The sequence below is a fragment of the Temnothorax curvispinosus genome, unplaced genomic scaffold (genome assembly GCF_003070985.1).
Source record: "Temnothorax curvispinosus isolate PA1 unplaced genomic scaffold, ASM307098v1 QBEX01016195.1, whole genome shotgun sequence".
NCBI classification, from domain to species: Eukaryota; Metazoa; Arthropoda; class Insecta; order Hymenoptera; family Formicidae; genus Temnothorax; species Temnothorax curvispinosus.
Window position 1 is genome coordinate 19,916 of NW_020225975.1, and position 19,593 is coordinate 39,508.

The 19,593-nt window shown below is 37.6% G+C and overlaps 1 protein-coding gene across 4 annotated transcripts in view; it reads right to left on the minus strand.

Moving 5' to 3' along the window:
• LOC112466444 (tyrosine-protein phosphatase 10D) overlaps positions 1 to 17,826 on the minus strand; it is a 30,350-nt gene extending 12,524 nt beyond the window's left edge. For 2 of the 4 annotated variants that reach the window (XM_025034536.1, XM_025034533.1), the window contains exon 1: positions 14,988 to 17,826. In XM_025034536.1, coding sequence (XP_024890304.1) covers positions 14,988 to 15,071 — 84 coding nt within the window. In that variant the 5' untranslated portion in view covers positions 15,072 to 17,826. The remainder of the gene's footprint in view (positions 1 to 14,987) is intronic. The other 2 variants (XM_025034534.1, XM_025034535.1) reach the window with 2 other exon arrangements.
• Between the last annotated feature and the right edge of the window lie 1,767 nt (positions 17,827 to 19,593).

A 19,593-nucleotide genomic window follows, 5' to 3' on the forward strand; every position in this document is an offset into this window, starting at 1 on the left:
TCTGCTGCAACGGCAAATTTCCTTTCCTCCGCGTGTATGTGCGTTATTAATTTATAATTTGATCCACATGCGTACATGTAAGTTAATTATAGAGCAAGGTATAAAGGGGCTCGATTACGTTTGCATAGAATTGGATTATGCGGTGTCCTTATGCAACAACCTGGTTCTATGAGAACATGCGTACGTCTAACTGTTTCGTACTCATCTCGACGCTTGTATGCTTTTACGGCCTCACCACGCAATGTCGTAACCGTGATCCGTGAGTCGAGCTCGTGTTAGTAAGGACCGTTATAAATCAGCAATGTATCTTGGATTTCAAGGTTCCATCCTTAAAGATAATCAAGAAACTGAAAGAGGGTCATTTATCGCGTCATCGATCCCTCATCTATTTTTATTTCCGTCGATGTAAAGATAATACCTATGATAGCAAGAGGCTTGTGCCCTCTCACATATAGTAACGGTTATTCGTTTCGATACGTCTGATACTCGCGCGATATCGTGATTCCCACAGTGTGAAACAACTCTAAGTTTATGGACGGCTTTTAACGAGGCTCACGACCTCCGTTCAGCGCTTCGCTTTCTCCACCGCGAAATATTGGCCATTAACTTGCGAATGCACGACCGTCCAGTCCCTTGTACCAAACGTTTTTGTCCATTTTTTCAACCGCGTGTCTACAGCACGCGTTTAGTCACTAAATCGTTTCAAATAAAAATTTTTGAAAGCCATTCAGACATTATTTTGTCAAATTTATGGCATAACAATATGTGCGCGAAGTTTTTGTGAATCGAAGAAAAATTGACTCAATCTATGTTGATATCAGAAATATCTCATTGTCAGTTGGATGTGAAAGATTGAAATAATGGTTGTGGGAAATGACGCAAACGGTATGTTGATTTTAAATGGCTGTACTCGCGGCTACTCATAGCTATGAATTTTTATGAACTACTGACAGACAGCATATGTGTGTGTGTGCACGACATATATACTGAGAGCCAACGCGTTCCCAGACGTGGGAAAGATAGCGCACCGTAAACCTATAACGCTGTCGTTGACACGTAATAGAGAGCTCACTGGAGATGATGTCCAATATACCATACCGTTCGTACCGTCCAATATCCAATAGGAAAATTTTATTTGTAAGAAGAAAAATATCGCTAGCTAAAATTCCCAAGATATAATTTCTTTTATTAAATATTGAATATTACAACGAATTGAACGCAAATCAATCTGTGGTATATAGAATATAAAAAGCGGCACCATGGGGAAAAATCGCAGTAATCAGATATTGATTAAGGTTGTTGGAGGAACAATTTGCCAGTCATCAATATCCATTTGTAACTGGCATGACGGGAAATTGTTTGAGATGTGAGAAAGGAAAATTATAAATTTCTTGGCTTCTCAATAAGTCTTAATGTAATTTGACATTTAACTTATTAATAAATCACGCACTATAAACAAAAACTCAAAAGCAACTTGATCAGCTTGGACTATTGATAACATTACGATGAATCTTTCAACATCCATTCAGGTCTAAAGTGATGAAATATCTTTTCCTACAACCGTTCGCGACAGTGAGGTGCATATTGATCCCTGCTCTATCTCCCTCTAACGCAACGTCTCTTTTCCCACCTTCCCTTCGTTTCTCTCAATCGTATACCCCCCACAGGCGGCCTATCCCTCGCGCTTGACGTCGACACGGACGACGACAAAAACTCCTAATTGTACAAAGAAGGCACGAATAGCATGCCGGCTTGGCAGAGATAATCGGAAAATACGTGGCTGAGGCACGCGAGAATTTCGTTTGCCTCGTGCTTCGAAGGAAATAAATTCACTTCGCGGTTGGAGATATTTGCCGCGCGATGATTAAACGCGGCATGCCGACAACGTGGTGAATTATGCGGTGCATTTTATACAAAAAGTGAGGAAAAAATTTAATAATGAGAGATTTAGTTATTCGTCGTGGTAAAAAGGGATGTTTACATTTTTTACAGAAGTACATTTTGCATTTGCAAAGAGAATCGTCGTTGGCACTTAAAAAGTACTTAAAATACATTTACCTCAATCCTTTGAAAATTTATATGAGTAATACACAAGTACCAATTTACGTATTTACATTGTTCGAGAAAAAAAAGCAATTTGCAAATGTAATTATATTACGATTAAATCATTGTATGACACGCAATATCGCAATGTAAAACATATCTGGCAAGACCTATTCCATTACACATATCTGTTTGTCACGAAATTCTCAAATAATGTTGGGTGAACCGACGTAGTTGCATTTATGCATTATTAAGTAAATCGTCGTGAAAAGAAAAAGACTGCATTCTAGAATATCCATATTGCGTATATATCGCTTTAAAAATACTTCGACATTTCTCTCTATATAACCACATCAAATTTTGAAGAATTTGAAGTATTCTGGAAAGTTTAGATTATAATATCTATATCATCACTTCAATATGTCGCTTAAAAAATGTTTCGACATTTCTTTCTATCCGCGTCCAGTTTTAAAGCAATTTTTATGTTTTCTACCACATTTTACCGCAATGTTTAGTTTAAGTAGCAACGACGCGCGGCTTATTGCTTCCAGTTAAGATTTTGAAAGTAGAAAGTAGCACTCAGCAACTTTCCGTGAAGTATGCGTGGCTCTCGATCGCTATGTTTGAGGTCTAGCACGTGCGTCACTTCCGGTTGACCGTTGTCACGCGCCTTAGCGTATTTCCGACCTTGCGAGTGGTTTTCGTTCACGTTCAATGTAGTAGTACATGGAAGTAGGTGGAAGAGGTGGAAGTAACGTGTCCGTGACACCCCATCAGCGTCGCGTCCGTGACACTTTGCAACTGATTCGCTGTCCGTCACCCTGTCTTATCTGCCTTGGTATCCTATTATTAGAGTACTAAATAAGTTTCCTTTTAAGTGGACATCAAGCGGGCCATGTGCAAAAAAATCTGTCCATATATGATAAGATTGAGTTGCTTCGAAAGATCCTCTTACAAAATTTTAATTTTTCTATGTTATGCGTAACGTTTGAATAATCGAAAGAGAGAAGCTTTCTTTTTTTGAATATAAAAAGATTATTTCACAAAAATATTGACATAATTTTTAAACAAGTTGTTCAAGAGCTCATGCAAGATAATATCGATTTCAATAAAATAAGTATAGCAAGCGTGATGAATCATGATTACTCGCCTTCCGGTGCATTATGTCAACATCGGAATTAACTGACTGCCTCCTCTACCACATTCGTATCATGCATTATCTTTGTCGGTGTGTATCGTCATTTCCTCCTCTCTCGTAAAGTTTCTATCAGCAAGAATTATTTATGAGGCTAGTAACAAAAGTATTAGCTAGGGATAATATAAAAATGAGAGATTCTCAGGTAAATGCCCTCGACTTTGCTTTGTCTCGTGCCGAGACTATAAGGGTGAGATAAATTCTTGTTCGAAATCCCATTTTGTACCATTTTACGCATTAGCTTACGAACGGCAGGTGGTTACAGTCGATATAGCGCGACAGAAATTCGATATTTCCTTTGTTTCAGTCACAAGCTAGGAAGGTATCAAAGGTACAAATGTGTGAAACGCATTCTGGTTCACGAACGGGCTCCGAATCCGTAAATAAGTGAGAACGTGATCGTGCATAGAATATCGTGCAGCGGACAAGCCGACGAGTCTCGGAAAAAATTCCAAGCTTAAACGTAGGCAAACAACGTTGGGAACAAAATAAACGTCCCGAGGCTGTCCTTACAGCGGCGGTTAAAAATGAGGCCGTCTTACAAGCCCACAAAATAACGGCGGCAACAGATATTTTGTACGTAAAATGTGTTTTCTCGTTTGCTAATTTTGCAAAACATATAAATATAAGATGTGCGCTATCATCTCGTTTCTCCATGTTCTTGTTACGAGCGTTACGAGCGCACTCAGGAAAATATTCAGTGTATATCGTAAATCCAACGAACGTTTTATTCACACAAAGAGACTAAAGAAAGGCACTCGTTTCGAATGCGCACTCGGGAGATTCTAACTAAGTAGCTTGCGTGCTTCGCCATTTTTACCCCTTGCAAAACCTGTTGCACGACCTTGTTCGATTTGTGCACCGATGGCCTTCCCTTTCTTCCCTTTTAATCGCCACTCAATGTCCTCATGTCTATTTTTAAACAATTACATATATATCGTTATCTTTTTAAGCTCTGTTGGAGTCTAACTGCCTTCCGTTATCTGTTTCGCGATAATATTTATGTCACAAAAATGTGTGATGCGGGTATTTACAATGCACCAGGATGGAAAAAGCTACTTCAAAAGCTATTTATAATGTTCATTATTCGGAAAATTATGATATAAATAGCGCAAGCCGCGCTTCACGATAATTAATAGAGCGTGATTAATTAAACGAGAGTACTTTAATTGCTAATGGCCGGACAACTAAATTATAACAGCGAGATAAATCAGCGATAATAATGAAATGCATGTTGCTCTTAGATAATCGCTGTACCGACGTCACGCACGTCTCGCGTGACAAACTCTCCACGCCGTTATCGATCGTTTGTCAAAACGGATTTATACATTTCTAAACATTACTATAAATATACATACATCTTAGAATTTAAATAAGAAATTAAAAACAATTTTTAAAAAATAAAACACTTTGAAATGTAAATGTTTACCTATATTTGAATAAAAATGAATGACTGAATACTCGATTTTCAATCTTCATGCGCAAAGATTCGAATCAAATGTCCAGGAAAATTCAAAAGAAAATAATGTGTACTTTAAATAACTTTTTTTATTCTTTTTCTTACAATATATTGTCTAGATTTATTTTACTATTTTAGTTGACTATTCACGGATTTGAATTTTTCGAATACCTACATATTCTACGATCTCCGGAAAAATTCGTATAATTTAAAATCCGAGCAAAAGAATTATTCGACCGTTCGGAAAATTTCGAGCGCTACAACATATTCTGCCGAGTGTGATGCGGCATTTTAGAACGTACAGCGAATATTCCATTGTATTCGCTCTGCCAGTAAATTGCTCACGGATGCGTATTGTACGTCTACATTTGATCGACCACAAATCGACCCACATTCCGGTGTATCGTCCGCGAACAAGCGCAGCGTTTCTTGCGCCAGCACGCATAAACAAGCAAAGCTGTAAATTTATAGCCGGACGTTGCATTAACGCTTCGATCCGGCGCTCTCTCTCTCTCTCTCTTTCTCTCTCTGTGCTGATTATGTAACTTTTACAGCATGTAACGTGCGTCGCGTGATCATCCTGTTACATTGTCCGCGTCATTGACGAAGCGTGGCACTGAAACGGCCGTTTGAGACGCAGCAGGAAGAAAAAAAACGGTCGGTAATGACCGTAATGCAATTACCGCGTAATTGGGAACGGAATTATTACGATAATTTTCCACTGACGTGTTGTCGAGATCCGCCTGCGAGCAAATCGGAAACGCGACGGGACTGTTAAACAGAAATCCCGCCTCGGTCGCGCAATGCGCGGCGTTAAAATCTCTCGTTCGCCAGTCATCGCATTTCCACAACGTGAACGACATAGCAAATCGACAAGCCTGACATTTCTTATTCCCGTCGGAATAGCTTTTATATTTTTAGCACACAAGCTATTTACAATTGCCGGATATTTTTATCGTTGAATTTAAAACTAATACTCGAAACGATAAGTCGGTGACTATGCGATTATACGAGCGTCGACGAAAAATCCTTATCAACCAGGCGCTCGTAACATTCCGAGCAGCGATAACGTTACTTCTGTTTAGCTATCGCATTCGATAATCTGTTTTCAGTATTATTTCTTCTTGCACTCATGTGACAACGAAAATACAGCGTCTTATAAAACGGTAGAAATGTTAGCCTCGAGAGAGATGAACGCAGCGAAAAATGTGCTTCTGGAAAACAACGGCGAAATAATATTGTCCAATGAGCAATATGTCACGTACATGTTAAAAACAAACGACGTATTTTACGATAATGTGTCCGGCCAATTTTTTCTTTCCAAAGAAATGATAAATGCGGCGTGTCATATCGAGCGTAATATAACGCTTCATTAATTGCTTGGCAAATCGCTTTGACGTTTTTTGTAGGAACAACTAAAAGATCCGGTCGAGAAAAGACCGGTTGTGAAAACGTTTCCATGTTAAACAGAAATTGAAAAATATTTCGCCGTCGTTCAACATACTCCGCGTTTTATTAATCATTATAGATTTAATTTGTTAATTAATTTTTTTTCTGTCTCAAAATTTAACAAAAATAAACATGAAAAGATACACGTTGATATATATGTGTAATGCGACAGAATGTTTCTGCACCCTAAAATAATTAACAATTACAATTGTTTGTCAGCAAAAAATTGCTGGACATATGTTTGCAATTATAGATCGAAGATGAGCCACGATGCATCAGGTGAATGGTATGCTAATCGCATTGTGCTCTTACATGTATATAAATGTTATGCAAATGCATCATTGCTGCATGTGAAATGTATTTTTTTTTGTTCTTGAAGTTTTCATCGACAACAGAGATGCACGCTAAGTAAAGAAATCACTTATTGTAATTATTAATAGCTAGCGAATGCAGAAATGTTGTTTTCCCGTAATAGCTGGCATTGTTAGAATTTCATTCCACTAAAGGAATTTACTACCTCAAGCTTATCTGCGAGTACTAATAGTTTCCGAGAGAAACATCAACTACAACTGTCGTGAAATAAAAAAGTAATTTACACGAAACGCGACAATTATATCTGCCAAAAAATTATTGCAATTCGTCGAATCTATCAGTTATATAACGAAGGAGTTTGCATTTATCTGGTAAATCAGCCTCTGGCGAAGATTTATCTCGAGCCGCTTACAATTAGTTATTCATAGCTGCGATTCTCTTGGTTGTTGCTATATCAAAGAAAAAAGATATGATAGCATCGAAGATGCATCTGGCAATAACATGGCATTTGCATAAATTCCATCTTTGTCCCGATCCGATATTTTTCATAGTAACAATTCAACGTGCACCTGCCGGTGCGCATTCAGTACACCGTAGGATAAACCTAGATAAGATCCGCGTGCACTTAACGATCTCGCTTCCTGTTTACCAAATGCCTGCGGCTTCTCGACGGTAATTCGAGTCTCTGCGCGGCCACGGCGAATCGCTGTGAAAAAGTATTTACCTGCGCGCGAGGTGATTGATGATTGCGTAACTCGAGATACAGACGTTGTAGGTGATCGTTAGGTCGCTCGCCAGGCTTCGATGCCTCTACCTACGTACCGAAAGTCTAGAGAGTGCAATATCTCACACAGTGATAATATCCTATCGGATTTATTTGCGTTAGCATGATCGTGGCGATTCCAAATGCGAAACAAAGGAACATAGTGTTGCGCGCTTCTTTTCTAAAAAAAACAACCATTGTATAAACCATGTAAAAACCTCTCATATTGCCGAGAAGCCATGGCCCCAGTAGTATCACTGGATAGGACTTTGATGCGTTTAATCAAGAAAGGAATACACTTCGCTGTAACTTGGTCGTTGCAAACTCATTTAGACATAAACGCGTGCTCTCGGCTATCCATGACGCATTTATGTGCCGCGCAACTTTTGACTTTGCCTAATTAAGGCTTGCGTCATCGTTCTCGTGATTATATTACTCTTAGGGTGAACTAACACAAAAGTTTTGCGTTTAACTTTTCAGCGTTACGAATCATTGTAAAATTGTACACTCACATGTATTTGTGGTAATTAACTTATTTTTAATGAATCCGTTTGTTGTGTTAAATAATTGAAGATTATCTAAGATTTTATTCTTAATATATAAAGAATTATTAATTATTGAGATTACTGAACGATCTAACTAAAATAACAATATAGTATCTAATACTTTGCATCATTAATGAGCAATCATGATATAAATTGCAATTTGTATTGTAAAGCTGTTTAGAAACAATTATCGCCGATCTTTTAGAAAATTTTATACGTTTTGAATATAAATTAAAAGTAATTAATGTATCCGGGATTTGATGATTCGCATGATAAATGAACGCTTCTCGGACACGATATCGCGATTTCTATTTTTACATCCGGATGGCCGTTTTGAGTAAATGTGTCTGCGAATTTGTAAAAGTTCAGTCATAACCTTTAATTAAAATTCCTAAGAAATTAACTCTTTTGTATTTCAAGGAGATTTTTTAATTAATAACGACGTATGAGTTTGACAAATAGTACAATAATGCACGAGAGAACTATTACAGTGCTTTACGGTAAGTAACTCTAACTTTTAATAGCCAATGGATGTATCTATGATTTATCTATCTATGTAAATATTAACATCTGCAAAGATATATGCGACCATACCGACAATATTCTATGGATTATTTGTTAATTGCATTTGCTAATACGATAATTTCATTTCAATTATGTATTTTGCTACATGTTTTAGCTATAATTATAACTAGCGAAATTGGGCTTTAGAAATAACAGAGAAACGTAACAATATTTGTGTGTCGATATACCTAAAACTGTTTTGATTCGCTCTAATCAACACACCCACAATTAAACGAACTTAATCGCGTGAACTTCTTACGTCTGCAAATAAATTTCTGCAATGCATATTTTGACGTTTTTTGATATTTTTGTCAGATATTGAATCAGGTTAATACGGTCTTACGATACGATAGTAATTAATATATATTAATGCAAAAAATTGAGAAAAAGCATTCTTTTCATCGTAAACATGGAGAAAAGGAATTTTGTTATCGCAGCGAAAAATCGCTGCTACTGCATATCTGACGTGAAAGCGGCCAAAGATCGTTATCATTACTAATTATTCGATATTACAACAGAACCTCGTTTTGTTAGTTTTGTAAAAAAAAAGTTACTAAATGTATTTTTTATTGTCACAGCACTGTGGCCGATTTGCAGATAAAATAAGAATTAAAATATTATTATAAGATAATTTTGCAAATTTAGTGAAATGATTTTTCCAGTAAATTAGTACTCATAATCAAATTTTTTGCTATTTATACAATTGGCAAAATTGATTGCAACAGTAAAATATGCTGCGCTAACTTTCTTTTTTCGTGTAACCAAAAATTTTGCTCACGTTTTACAGAATTCTTATCGATACAATTACGCAACCGTTACTTTCTTGAACCGTTACTTTCTTGAACATTGTGAAAATTGAATGTATACACAAACAATAAGAGATCTTTGTAGAATTAACTGCCTATCGTATAAACATCATTTATCTTTGCAACAAGGTAAACTCGAAGATTTTCTGTATAAATCGCAGTTACTATCACATCGACGCGTATAGGATAAATCAACGTAGGATGAAGCAGGATGTAAGGTACAACTCGCTTTAATTAAGACGCGATCTTGAAAAAAAAAAAACACAACAACGTTTCCACTGCAATCCTTGAACACAAAAGAGATGCCACCGACAGCAGAATGACGTCAAGCGTATGGTTTTCTCAATAGCGCGATGTACAATTTATCCAAATGCATTCGGACGGATGCGTGCAACAATGAGAAAGAACGAGGAGAGAAAGCAGGAGTGAAACTGCAAGTGTATTCACGCGGATGCGACCAGGAGGCAGAGGGATGAGTCGGGATGCGCCAAAAAAGCCACCAAGCTGTTTCTTTTCTTTTATACCCAACGACGTCAGAGAACCGTGTGCGTAGTACACCATCACGCGTATTTTTGTCCCTTATTCCGGGTCTTTTTTACACGACGCGCGAGAAAACGAACGAACGGATTAAACGCGTGAGTAAAATCGCGAATGTTTATTTGCACTGAAAAGCTTTAGAGAAGCATCGAGATAATCGCTAAGAATTGACATATTAATTATCTATATGGCGATGATAGCAAAAATATAACAAATCATTTAATTACGTAAATAATTATCTATAAAAGGAAACCGCGCGGAAAATCCGAAATATGATATATGGAGTTAAGCGGAAAATTTATATTAATAAATCTAGTTTGCAAATTATTTCTACAATTAATGTACGTGATTTTGACAGCACAATCTACGAGTGTTTAATAATAGAGACAGAGAAAATTAATATGAGAGTTGCAGTTCAATAAAGAATAGATTATATAAAAAGATAATTTAAAAAGAGAAAGAGAGGAATCTCACAATACAATGTCAAATCCAATATCGAGCAAAGTTAAACTAATGAGAAAAATCTTTTAATATTATGGATTTTAATATTTTATATGATAAATAATATTAGAAATATATGTAGGTAAAATTCATATTCTTTGTTTTTTAAGATTTACAACAAAGACGGAAAGATCATAAACTCGGCTGATTAGAATAAATTGTTCAAATCTTTTATTTCAGACTTGAAATATGTATGTAAATGTTACGTGTTTACTTTCTTATGCATTTATCTAATTAGATTGAATTGAAACCTTTCAGCTTTTAACTCAATTACGAAGAAAGTTGGGGAAAGTGAGATCTGTTTCTATGCTATAAAAATTTAATTCCATCAATCTGTTATCATCTGTAATATTTTTGTATTGTCGAGTACCTATAATCAGAGTATGGCTAACATGTGTATTATACATAATTTCAATAATCCTGTTTTTTTTGTGCTTGTGGATTGTTTCAATTTTAATTCTTGCATGCCATTTACGATAGCTAGACGCGATTGAAGGCCTCGGATATGGCTTAGACGAGTGAACGGTGATTTATTTCTCCCGTCTGTTCTATTTTCGTAACATGTGCAGCCGTATTTTCCCAGGCTAGTCCAGGATATAGTCGCACATCCGGATGAACCGTAGTCGTTTGACACTCAGCAGAGCACCACGTGCGGCTTGTCCTTGCCTTTGCGAGACGCCGTTTCCGGTAAGCCGCAACCGTGACGGAATAAAGAAATTATTAAGCTTACTATCTTCGGCTTATTTCGAGTGTCGTTTTAAACTTTAATAGATTAAATCATTATTTAACGCTTCAGATATTTACGATAATTAATATTTACAGACTTTTATTTTTATTTAGTAATAATTACAGATTAGACTTGTTGCAATAATAATTGCAATAAATGTTATATTATTAATTACACTGTCTTAATTGTTCATTTAATATTCCAATAACTCATTATATAAACTATTAAGCAATTTATAACGCGAGTATTTTAAATAGCGTTATTTTTATTCCGAATAATTGCATACAATTGTGTTTAATCGAGATATGTATGCATGAAGTTTTCGTAGAAAGCACGCACGTTTCCCGTAATATTTAAGCGAGCCAATATTTCGATCTCTATACTCAGACAAAAAAAATATCCGATAACTGCATATTCATTCGAAATAAAACGCATGAAACTGGCTTTATAAATGCCGACTCGAGAACTTCCATAGTATAGGGAAACTATCGAAGACGATTTTTTGTTTGCGATGGACTAACCGACAATGTGCTCGCGTGTCAACGTAACTTATCGCATATGTAGCGTAACGTCCGACTTAAAAATGACGACGCCGGCTATTTGCGAGACATTCGGCGAACAGGGTCTCCGCGGTAAGAGTTTAATATAGCGCGGTCATGAGCCTCGAATTCTGGGCCAATAATGTCATGATTTTGTCGCACCCACTCTTCTTTCCTAGAGACACGCGAAAAAAAAACAGAAAAATTGAATTAAATCGTATCATACGAGTCAAATCATTACCTAAAAAGAAATATTATTTTTATTAGTTTTATTATTAATTTCTAATTTATAGGGCACACGCCTTATTGTATGTCGCAAAATAAAATAAAATAATATATGTAGCAAAAAGTAAAATAATTTAATAAAACGTAAGAAATTATAAAGTTAATTCATCTATTTATATCTATCTGCAAAAGGCTATCGGTATAGCGGAAACCCATTGTGATTCTACCCAGTAGTTTAGAAAATTTTAACTCTCTCAGCGGAAGAGCGGATGTAAATTTTGCGAACGATGGATGAACGTTGATGTAAAATAAACGAGCATTCGGTGTACTTGACCGTGTTGCAAAAATAATGTAGAGTACCACGCAAAGCGGATTTATGAACAGAAAGCTTAGTGGAACTGGAAATAGCATTGGAAGAGTTAAAACCTACTATAAATTTGATTCAATTTTGTTCTGAGTATTCTAACTTTATATCTTACTGCATAATGTTATGCTAATTCAATAGCTATGCTAATTAAACTTTACGATTGATAAGATTCCTAATTAATACTTTATCACAAGAAAAGAATTAATTAATAGTTTCTCTGTGTCACGTAAGCTCGATTTCTCATACTTTTGCGAAATTGACTGCATTTCGAAATATCGCTAACAATTTGTTACTTATTTTATGATTTATTTGATTAATTACTCGATTTACAAAATTACTGGATTTTAATTAACGAGTGTCTAAATGGAAAGTATTTCCTTCACAAAATGCATATATACATATATATACGATATGATGATATCAATGCTGGGGGCCATATGTTGCACGAATATATCTTTTATATATTACATAATATCTTTTTCATGGGTACTTATCACTTTGCATGACTCACTCTGTGATCAAATAAAACAACACCATTTGATGTTACATAAATGATTTGTATGTTTCTCGATATATAGCTAAATATAAACGTAGATAAAAATTTTTTTATTTTTTATTTTACCGGAAATAATTTATGTCCAATTAGTTTTGCAATCAGAATGTCTATTGTATTTTTCCAATGGTAATATCGGTGAGACAGACATCAAGATTAATGACAAAGCGATGATCAATTTTTCTAACAGATAATAGAGGATGTTTTATGGCAATGAAATTGATATCAAATCGATTTCGCGTAGAACAGTATCATATAACGGTCGTTAAATGGGCGTTGGCTTCCTTTCGTTACATAGAACATTTAGACGGATCATTTTGTCCATTATGAACTTCATTAGGTATGACGCAAAGTACTTTCGCCAAACTTTCCTTTAGTCAATAAACCGTAACTCACAGCTATAATAAACCGTGATCCTCTTTCTTCCCCGTTATTGAATCAACAAATAATTGAATCTGTATACAATCTTGAAGCAATCTCTGCATTATATTTTCTATAAAGTTTTATAAATATAATAATATCCAATGTACAATCCAAAGAAACAAAATATATTATTTAATGTAATACTTTTCAAAACGTGATCATAAATTTAGCTCTAATAAAAAATTAAAAAATTAATATCTTTTTACACAAATAAACGCATCGCGTTGTGGCTATCACGTGAACGCATTATCTCGTATTATTTCGAAAAATGACATTTGCGCATAACGCTCCGTTCGTCTGTTGTATAATGAAATCACTAGCTCCCGGAGAGATAATAAAAACTCATTTACGTAATTCCCGCACTCTGCAGTGCATTAAATATTTAAATTACCCGGAAAGGTAGATCCTCTCTCGCCGAGAGGGAGGAAAATCTCGTAATCCGCGGTCTAACCATCGGCAAACGATCCCGACAACTAATCATTTCGATTATCTACGGCAGACACTTAAGCCTCTTTAATCCGCTACTGCGCTGGTGTCCGACTGAATATGTCGTGCTTGCGCAAAAACGAATAAAATAGTGAAATTTGTTCCGTTCGAGTTGAAAACATTAATTTAACGCTAGAGAGAGAGAAAATAAGTTATTATTACATCCGAGAGTTTCTTCTTCAAAAAAATACGTATGCAGTAGACATATATTCTAATGACACTAATACGATTGGATATTCGCCGTACTGACGGATACAGGAGTCAGTAGACACATCGGCATTCGAAGTAAGCAATGTATTCGCGGTTGAGAAAGCCAGTCGGTGTTTCGCAATGTCAAGATACGATTCGATCGAGCAAAGAAGACTGGATGTCGGTCACGTTCCCCTTCACCAATCAGTTGACCAGAACTCAAACTCTGACTCCAATCTGTCGCAAAAGTACATAATCTCTTCGCCGACATTAATATATTTCTTCGCTTATTTCCGAGTATACGTTCAGATTTCTAGTCTCTTCTTTTAACGGAAATTTCAGTGAACAGTGGATCTATTCTGTAATTCTTAACGATAGTTTCGTTATCGTTATATTTGCGTTGCGCAGATATTATATATGGTAAAGAAGCTGCGCAACCACAATATAATGAAACTGTCGTTAAGAGTTACAGAATAGGCCCACACATGAATCTAACGATTTAATGTAGATTCCTTATGTTCCTTACCTATTTGTTATTTATTTGTATTGATCCAAAATATTGTATCAAACATATTTAAAAATTTTATATTATTCACATATGGTATAGACTAATCAAGAAATTTGAAAGTAAACTTTTAATTTGTGCTGACTTTTATTAAAAGTTGTTTATTCAGCATGTTAAGCTTAATATCGAATTCATAAATTTAAATTTGCAAGTTTATGCAATACGCTTCTATACGTCATCGCCTCTAGATTGCCTCAAGTACGTACGTTTCAGTGTAAAAGGACATTCTCCGGAGTGGAATGTCCTAGATCGAGATCGTTATTTAACCGCTCTATATGCCCCAGTGATAGTAAGAATAGAAGTTCAGTGAAATAATGCAAGGACGATAAATCTCCATCATTTTCATACTAATTGTAAGACAAAGAAGAATTAAGATGAAGTGCATTCAAAATGAATCAGTGCATAAATGAATGATAGAAAGTAATAGTATAACTGTAATTCTTGCCTACTCCATACAAATTGTGAAACGCTCAAACTGTAATTGTTAAATATTAGCCTGATAAATTTTGAATTAAAAATCTTATTATTTATAGGAAAATTTAAAATAACGAAAATTTTAGTTAAATATTAATAACGATACATCTTTTGAAAGCATCAGAAAAAAAGAAACAATTTTATAATTTCACAAACATGTACGCATGTTACCAATGCGCGTCCTTCGCGCTATAATACCCACGTCTCTAGCGTAAAACAATACTCTATCGACATGTCCCATATCCATGTGGTTATCGGCACTCACCTCGGTTAAAAGAATCAACAGCAGCAGAAGGATGCTGCTGAATTTGGATACTGGTTGTGGACAGAAGACTTTACGGTCCGTCATCTTCGATGAGTGCGAAATCTACCAACGTCGAAACCTCCTTGTTCCCGGAGCAATCGCTCTTGGTCCACCCTTCACCCAGACACTCACTGACACCTCACGGAATATAACACCCACGAAGACACCTTCGGCGTCCAGTTAAGTAACGAGGAATGCGCGAGGAATGTGCGTGTCACATCGATCGATCGACGGCACTAGGACTTACTTCTTCGAGTCGCGCCGTGCGTGTGGTATCACAAGAAATTGCGTGTCCCACTCCGGGTACCTCGCGGTAACACCTGTTCGGTTGTTTGACAGCTACGCCGGTGCCGGAGGTAGTGACGGCGACGATGGCGGAGGAGCCGAGGGATCGCGGTGGCAGGAAGGTCGGCTGCTGCCATATCAGTCGGCGAGCCGCGTGTCGCCGAGCCTTCTGCTTGACTGAAGCTAACGCGTTATCACGAATCCAAAACACCAGGAAACGATGACTCGGTTAATGCGCGACTCTCGCACGTCGCTGCTCTTAGTTCTCAGGCTCCCCTCCTCGGGTCTGGTACATCCGCTGTGTCAGGTGCATCAGAGTTATGTAAATTTCCCGGAATAAAAAAAAATTAATGGATCATTTTTCTGCGGTGTCTTAGCGCGTGTTATCCATTAAATTCTGCTTCAACAAATCGCACAGTCCTCGTGCCGGATTGAAGTAGGTCGATTTAGTTTCGAGCATTCAATTTTGTTCTTTTTTTTTAATCTAGATGTGGAATGCTTCTTGCATCAATTTGATTGCTGCGCAATGTTTCTTTCATATAAAATTACTTTATAAATGGAAGCTTAATTGGTACAGACATCTAATGTAATTTTCATTACTTTATTACAGCTGCTTTTCACATTTTGACATCTATCTGACGTTGAAAATGTATGTCAACGACCGGTACATATACATATACGACTATGCTAACAAAGAAAGTATAATAGGCGTGCCTCTCTACTTTATCTCTCGCACGTATCGTGTCTTTTTGTTCTGCCTTTCTTCATGTTGTTCTTAAATAGAATACCGGTTCTTTCGCTCATCAGGCACCTTTGTCTTCCTCGATGTTATTCTTGAAGTATGTGACGTAAAGAAATCACATAATACATTAATGTAGTAACGAACCGAGGAAGAAAATTACTTTGCTTTCTTATAAAGAAAACATATTGTGCTATTTTTACTTCTATTTTATACTCTCGTTTTTAAATACATTTCTCTCTATCGCATCTGTCTATTCATCGAACGAAATATGCGATATCATTTCTGGACTGGATTAGTTTCCTCCCTTCGTTACTCCGCGATTTGAATGCTCCGAAGTGTGGAACGGAATAACGAACTAGGGGTTGCACCCTTCGGCGCGGTCAACGTGACAACAATGAGGTAACGAAGCAAGCTTCACAAAACATTGAAAATAGCCGAGAGATTGCTCGGTGATCGGAAACGCGTGATTTTGCCCGGAGAAAGGTCTGTGCCCGATCGATTTTTTCCTTGCACTTATCACTATACAATATACTTTGTTTTAGTCTTTTCACGATAATATTTAATTATGTCGTTCGACGATGAGATCCTTATTTTACAAAATTTTAAAAATCTCAATAATTTCGATTTTTTTATACACCAAGCTCGTACGTGTGTCCTGCTGCCAATAGATCTCTTCTATCTTGACTTCGCTTCATCCGGCTGATGAAATACAAGTTTAACCGCACGACGGAAACTTTATATGAAATATGAGTTATGGCTGGATTAGTACTGAGCAGATTAAACCGTTCTGCGGTTTCATGCGTCCACTTACCGAGTAGACTTCCTTCCGTTACTCTATCGCAATTCACGCGCGAAAATATCACGCGTGAGAAGAACCACCGCGCGAAACGTCACAGTTAATGATACGATGCTATCCCTGAATCATCCATCGGGACGAAAATTATGAGAAGCAAAAGATTCCGAGTAGTTTAAGAATACAAACGCTCCGTCTTGATTAACAAAGGAGCACACACCTGAGCATTACTCCGAATCCATTGTCTCTGCCGCTCCCTAGGCCCTCATTAAGCCACCGAGGAAGGAGCTACACGCGTCATAAAAGAGAACGAAGCCCGGATTTCAAAACAAACACCGTAAAACAACACCAACTTTCTAATTAAAAGCACAAAATGAGAGTCTCCCTTATCCGAGGTCACCACCCTAGGGTGTCAATCAGAAACCAGGCCACTGACCGCGCTTCTTCACCCGCCCCAATCACGATTCCTCGACGAGAAAGAGAGCGACATCCCTTAAACGCGCGATCTCGTTCATCAGCGGAGTCGCCGATCCAGCTGGACGTCCGCCTGTCACCTCTGTCATCCTGCGATCGCGGTAAATCCGACTGGGATACGTCTCAGGAGGTGCGCCAATGCGCCGGTCGCCACCGCGTGTCAACGTGTCGTGCTCCGAAAAGGGACGGAGGCGCGACGGCGAGGAAGGGCCGGGAAATGGGCAGCAAACGAAGCGTTCAGCGTGCTCTCATACGGCTGTAGGTGCGCACGGTCGACTGGCGCGCTTTCATGACGCCTCACCCGGTGCGGGCCGACCACCAGGGCCAACGGGACCTCGGTTGTTCTCTCGACACTCCACTCGTGGCTACGACCGAGGCAGCGCCAGGCTAAGCCGCTCTTCGCCTTCGCCCCTCACCCCTGCCACCCCGTCCGGCAACCTGGCTGTCTTTCCATTCCGATTCTGGCTCTCGCTCCTACCCACGTCGCCCGTCTCCCTCGCTCCTCCGACCTGGCCTGCTCCGGCTGGTTATCCAACGCAGCCGCCATCACTACTGCATCCGCTGCCTCTACTCCCACCAACTGGCGGTCTGCCTTTCCCTTCTAGTTATCGCTCCCTCTCGCTCGCTCTTGTTGCATACATTGTATAAATCTACCTGGTATATGTTATGTACGAACAAGAATGATTCAGTTGTGTGCGAGGAAGCCCAGTAGCGTAGCTAGATGACACGAATACATGTTGTGAGCAAAATAATTAATTTTGATTAATCGTGAATGTGTTCTTCTTTATTTTTATATTGCAATCTTGATACGAATAATCCATAGTAATTACTATGGATGCATCTAATTTCATCTTTTGAAATACTTTGTTAGCAATCTACTAAATATGGTATCTATAAAATCTATAAAAATAGTATCTGTAAAAAGTGCAAATATAGCATATAATGGGAACGCTAAAGTAAATAGACAACGCTTCCTTTTAAGAAACTTTTCTTAAAACAGTGAGAAGGAATGTTTTTTCAAAGGAGAGTATTGTAGAAGAATATACGTTGTTGTCACCTTGTTAATAACTACAAAATTATTCTAATCACATCCATTTTTTAAATTTATTTTATTCCAGCTTATATATATTTCTTTACACTTATTGTCAGTATCTTTTCTTTTATTGGTCTCTCAAATGCCAGAATCTATTTAAATTGGCATCTAAAATATTCGTAAAAAAAAGATATATTATACAAAATATGTTAAATTAAAATAGAATTAAAAATGTAGTTATCATATACTTTCTTCATACTTCAAATAAGAATTTAAATTCTTCTATATAGAACTATTTATAACTGATATGTTTAGAAAGAATTAGATACAATTTCATAAGTTATCAAAAGATTAGATTTGCTTGGTGGATATGGTAAATACAGCAATCGATAGCTTCCATCTCTCAATCGCGAAACGCATTGCACGTGTCAACGTCAAACGATAGATGGGAAGGCTCTCCCATAGACCGTGTCAATTCCACGCGATGGCATTTAAATGGATGGCGACGCCTCCGCGGATCTGGAAAATCCCGAACGGCACCTGCGATTTCACAGCCATGTTGACATCTTCTTTTATATCTTTCTTTTCCCCGGGTAACATCATTCCCCGCCCTTCCCTGGCGCACACCCGAAGTAAGGTAAGACTAATACATTCGCATCTCCACGTTCGCTTGTGCGGACACGTCGCTCACACATACGTAAAATAACGACTACACATATACATCTTCTGTTTCTTCCTTTCTACCGGCATCTCTTGCTACAGCCTCCTTTAACCCTCACCGCACTTCGCTGTTCCCCCCGGCCTTTGCCCTCCGCAGCGTTGTTCCTGAACCGACAGTCGCCACCTGATACGTGCGCGCGTGCGCGCGCACACGTGCGTGCTCACGTGTATATGCACATACACGTGGACAAATCTCTATCGGTGTATCATCTTTATTCATAGAAGTTGTCGCTCTCCTACACCTACGCAGGTATTCTGTAGCTTTGAAGTCAGAGACGTGGTTAGTATAATTAGTACCCTGCTGTAGGCAACAATAAATATTAGAATTTATAATTACGCGCGTGTTACTTCGAAGAGGCAACAGAAGACGGAAAAATCAATAACATGACAACGACTCAAGTACTTGATCTGTTCTGGCGTTTTTATGTCATCTACAATGAAAGCATGAGTATTGCAAATACAGCAGCGTTTCGACAAACTTTCTATATTACGTTTTCTTAAAAATTATCTAGCATGTTGC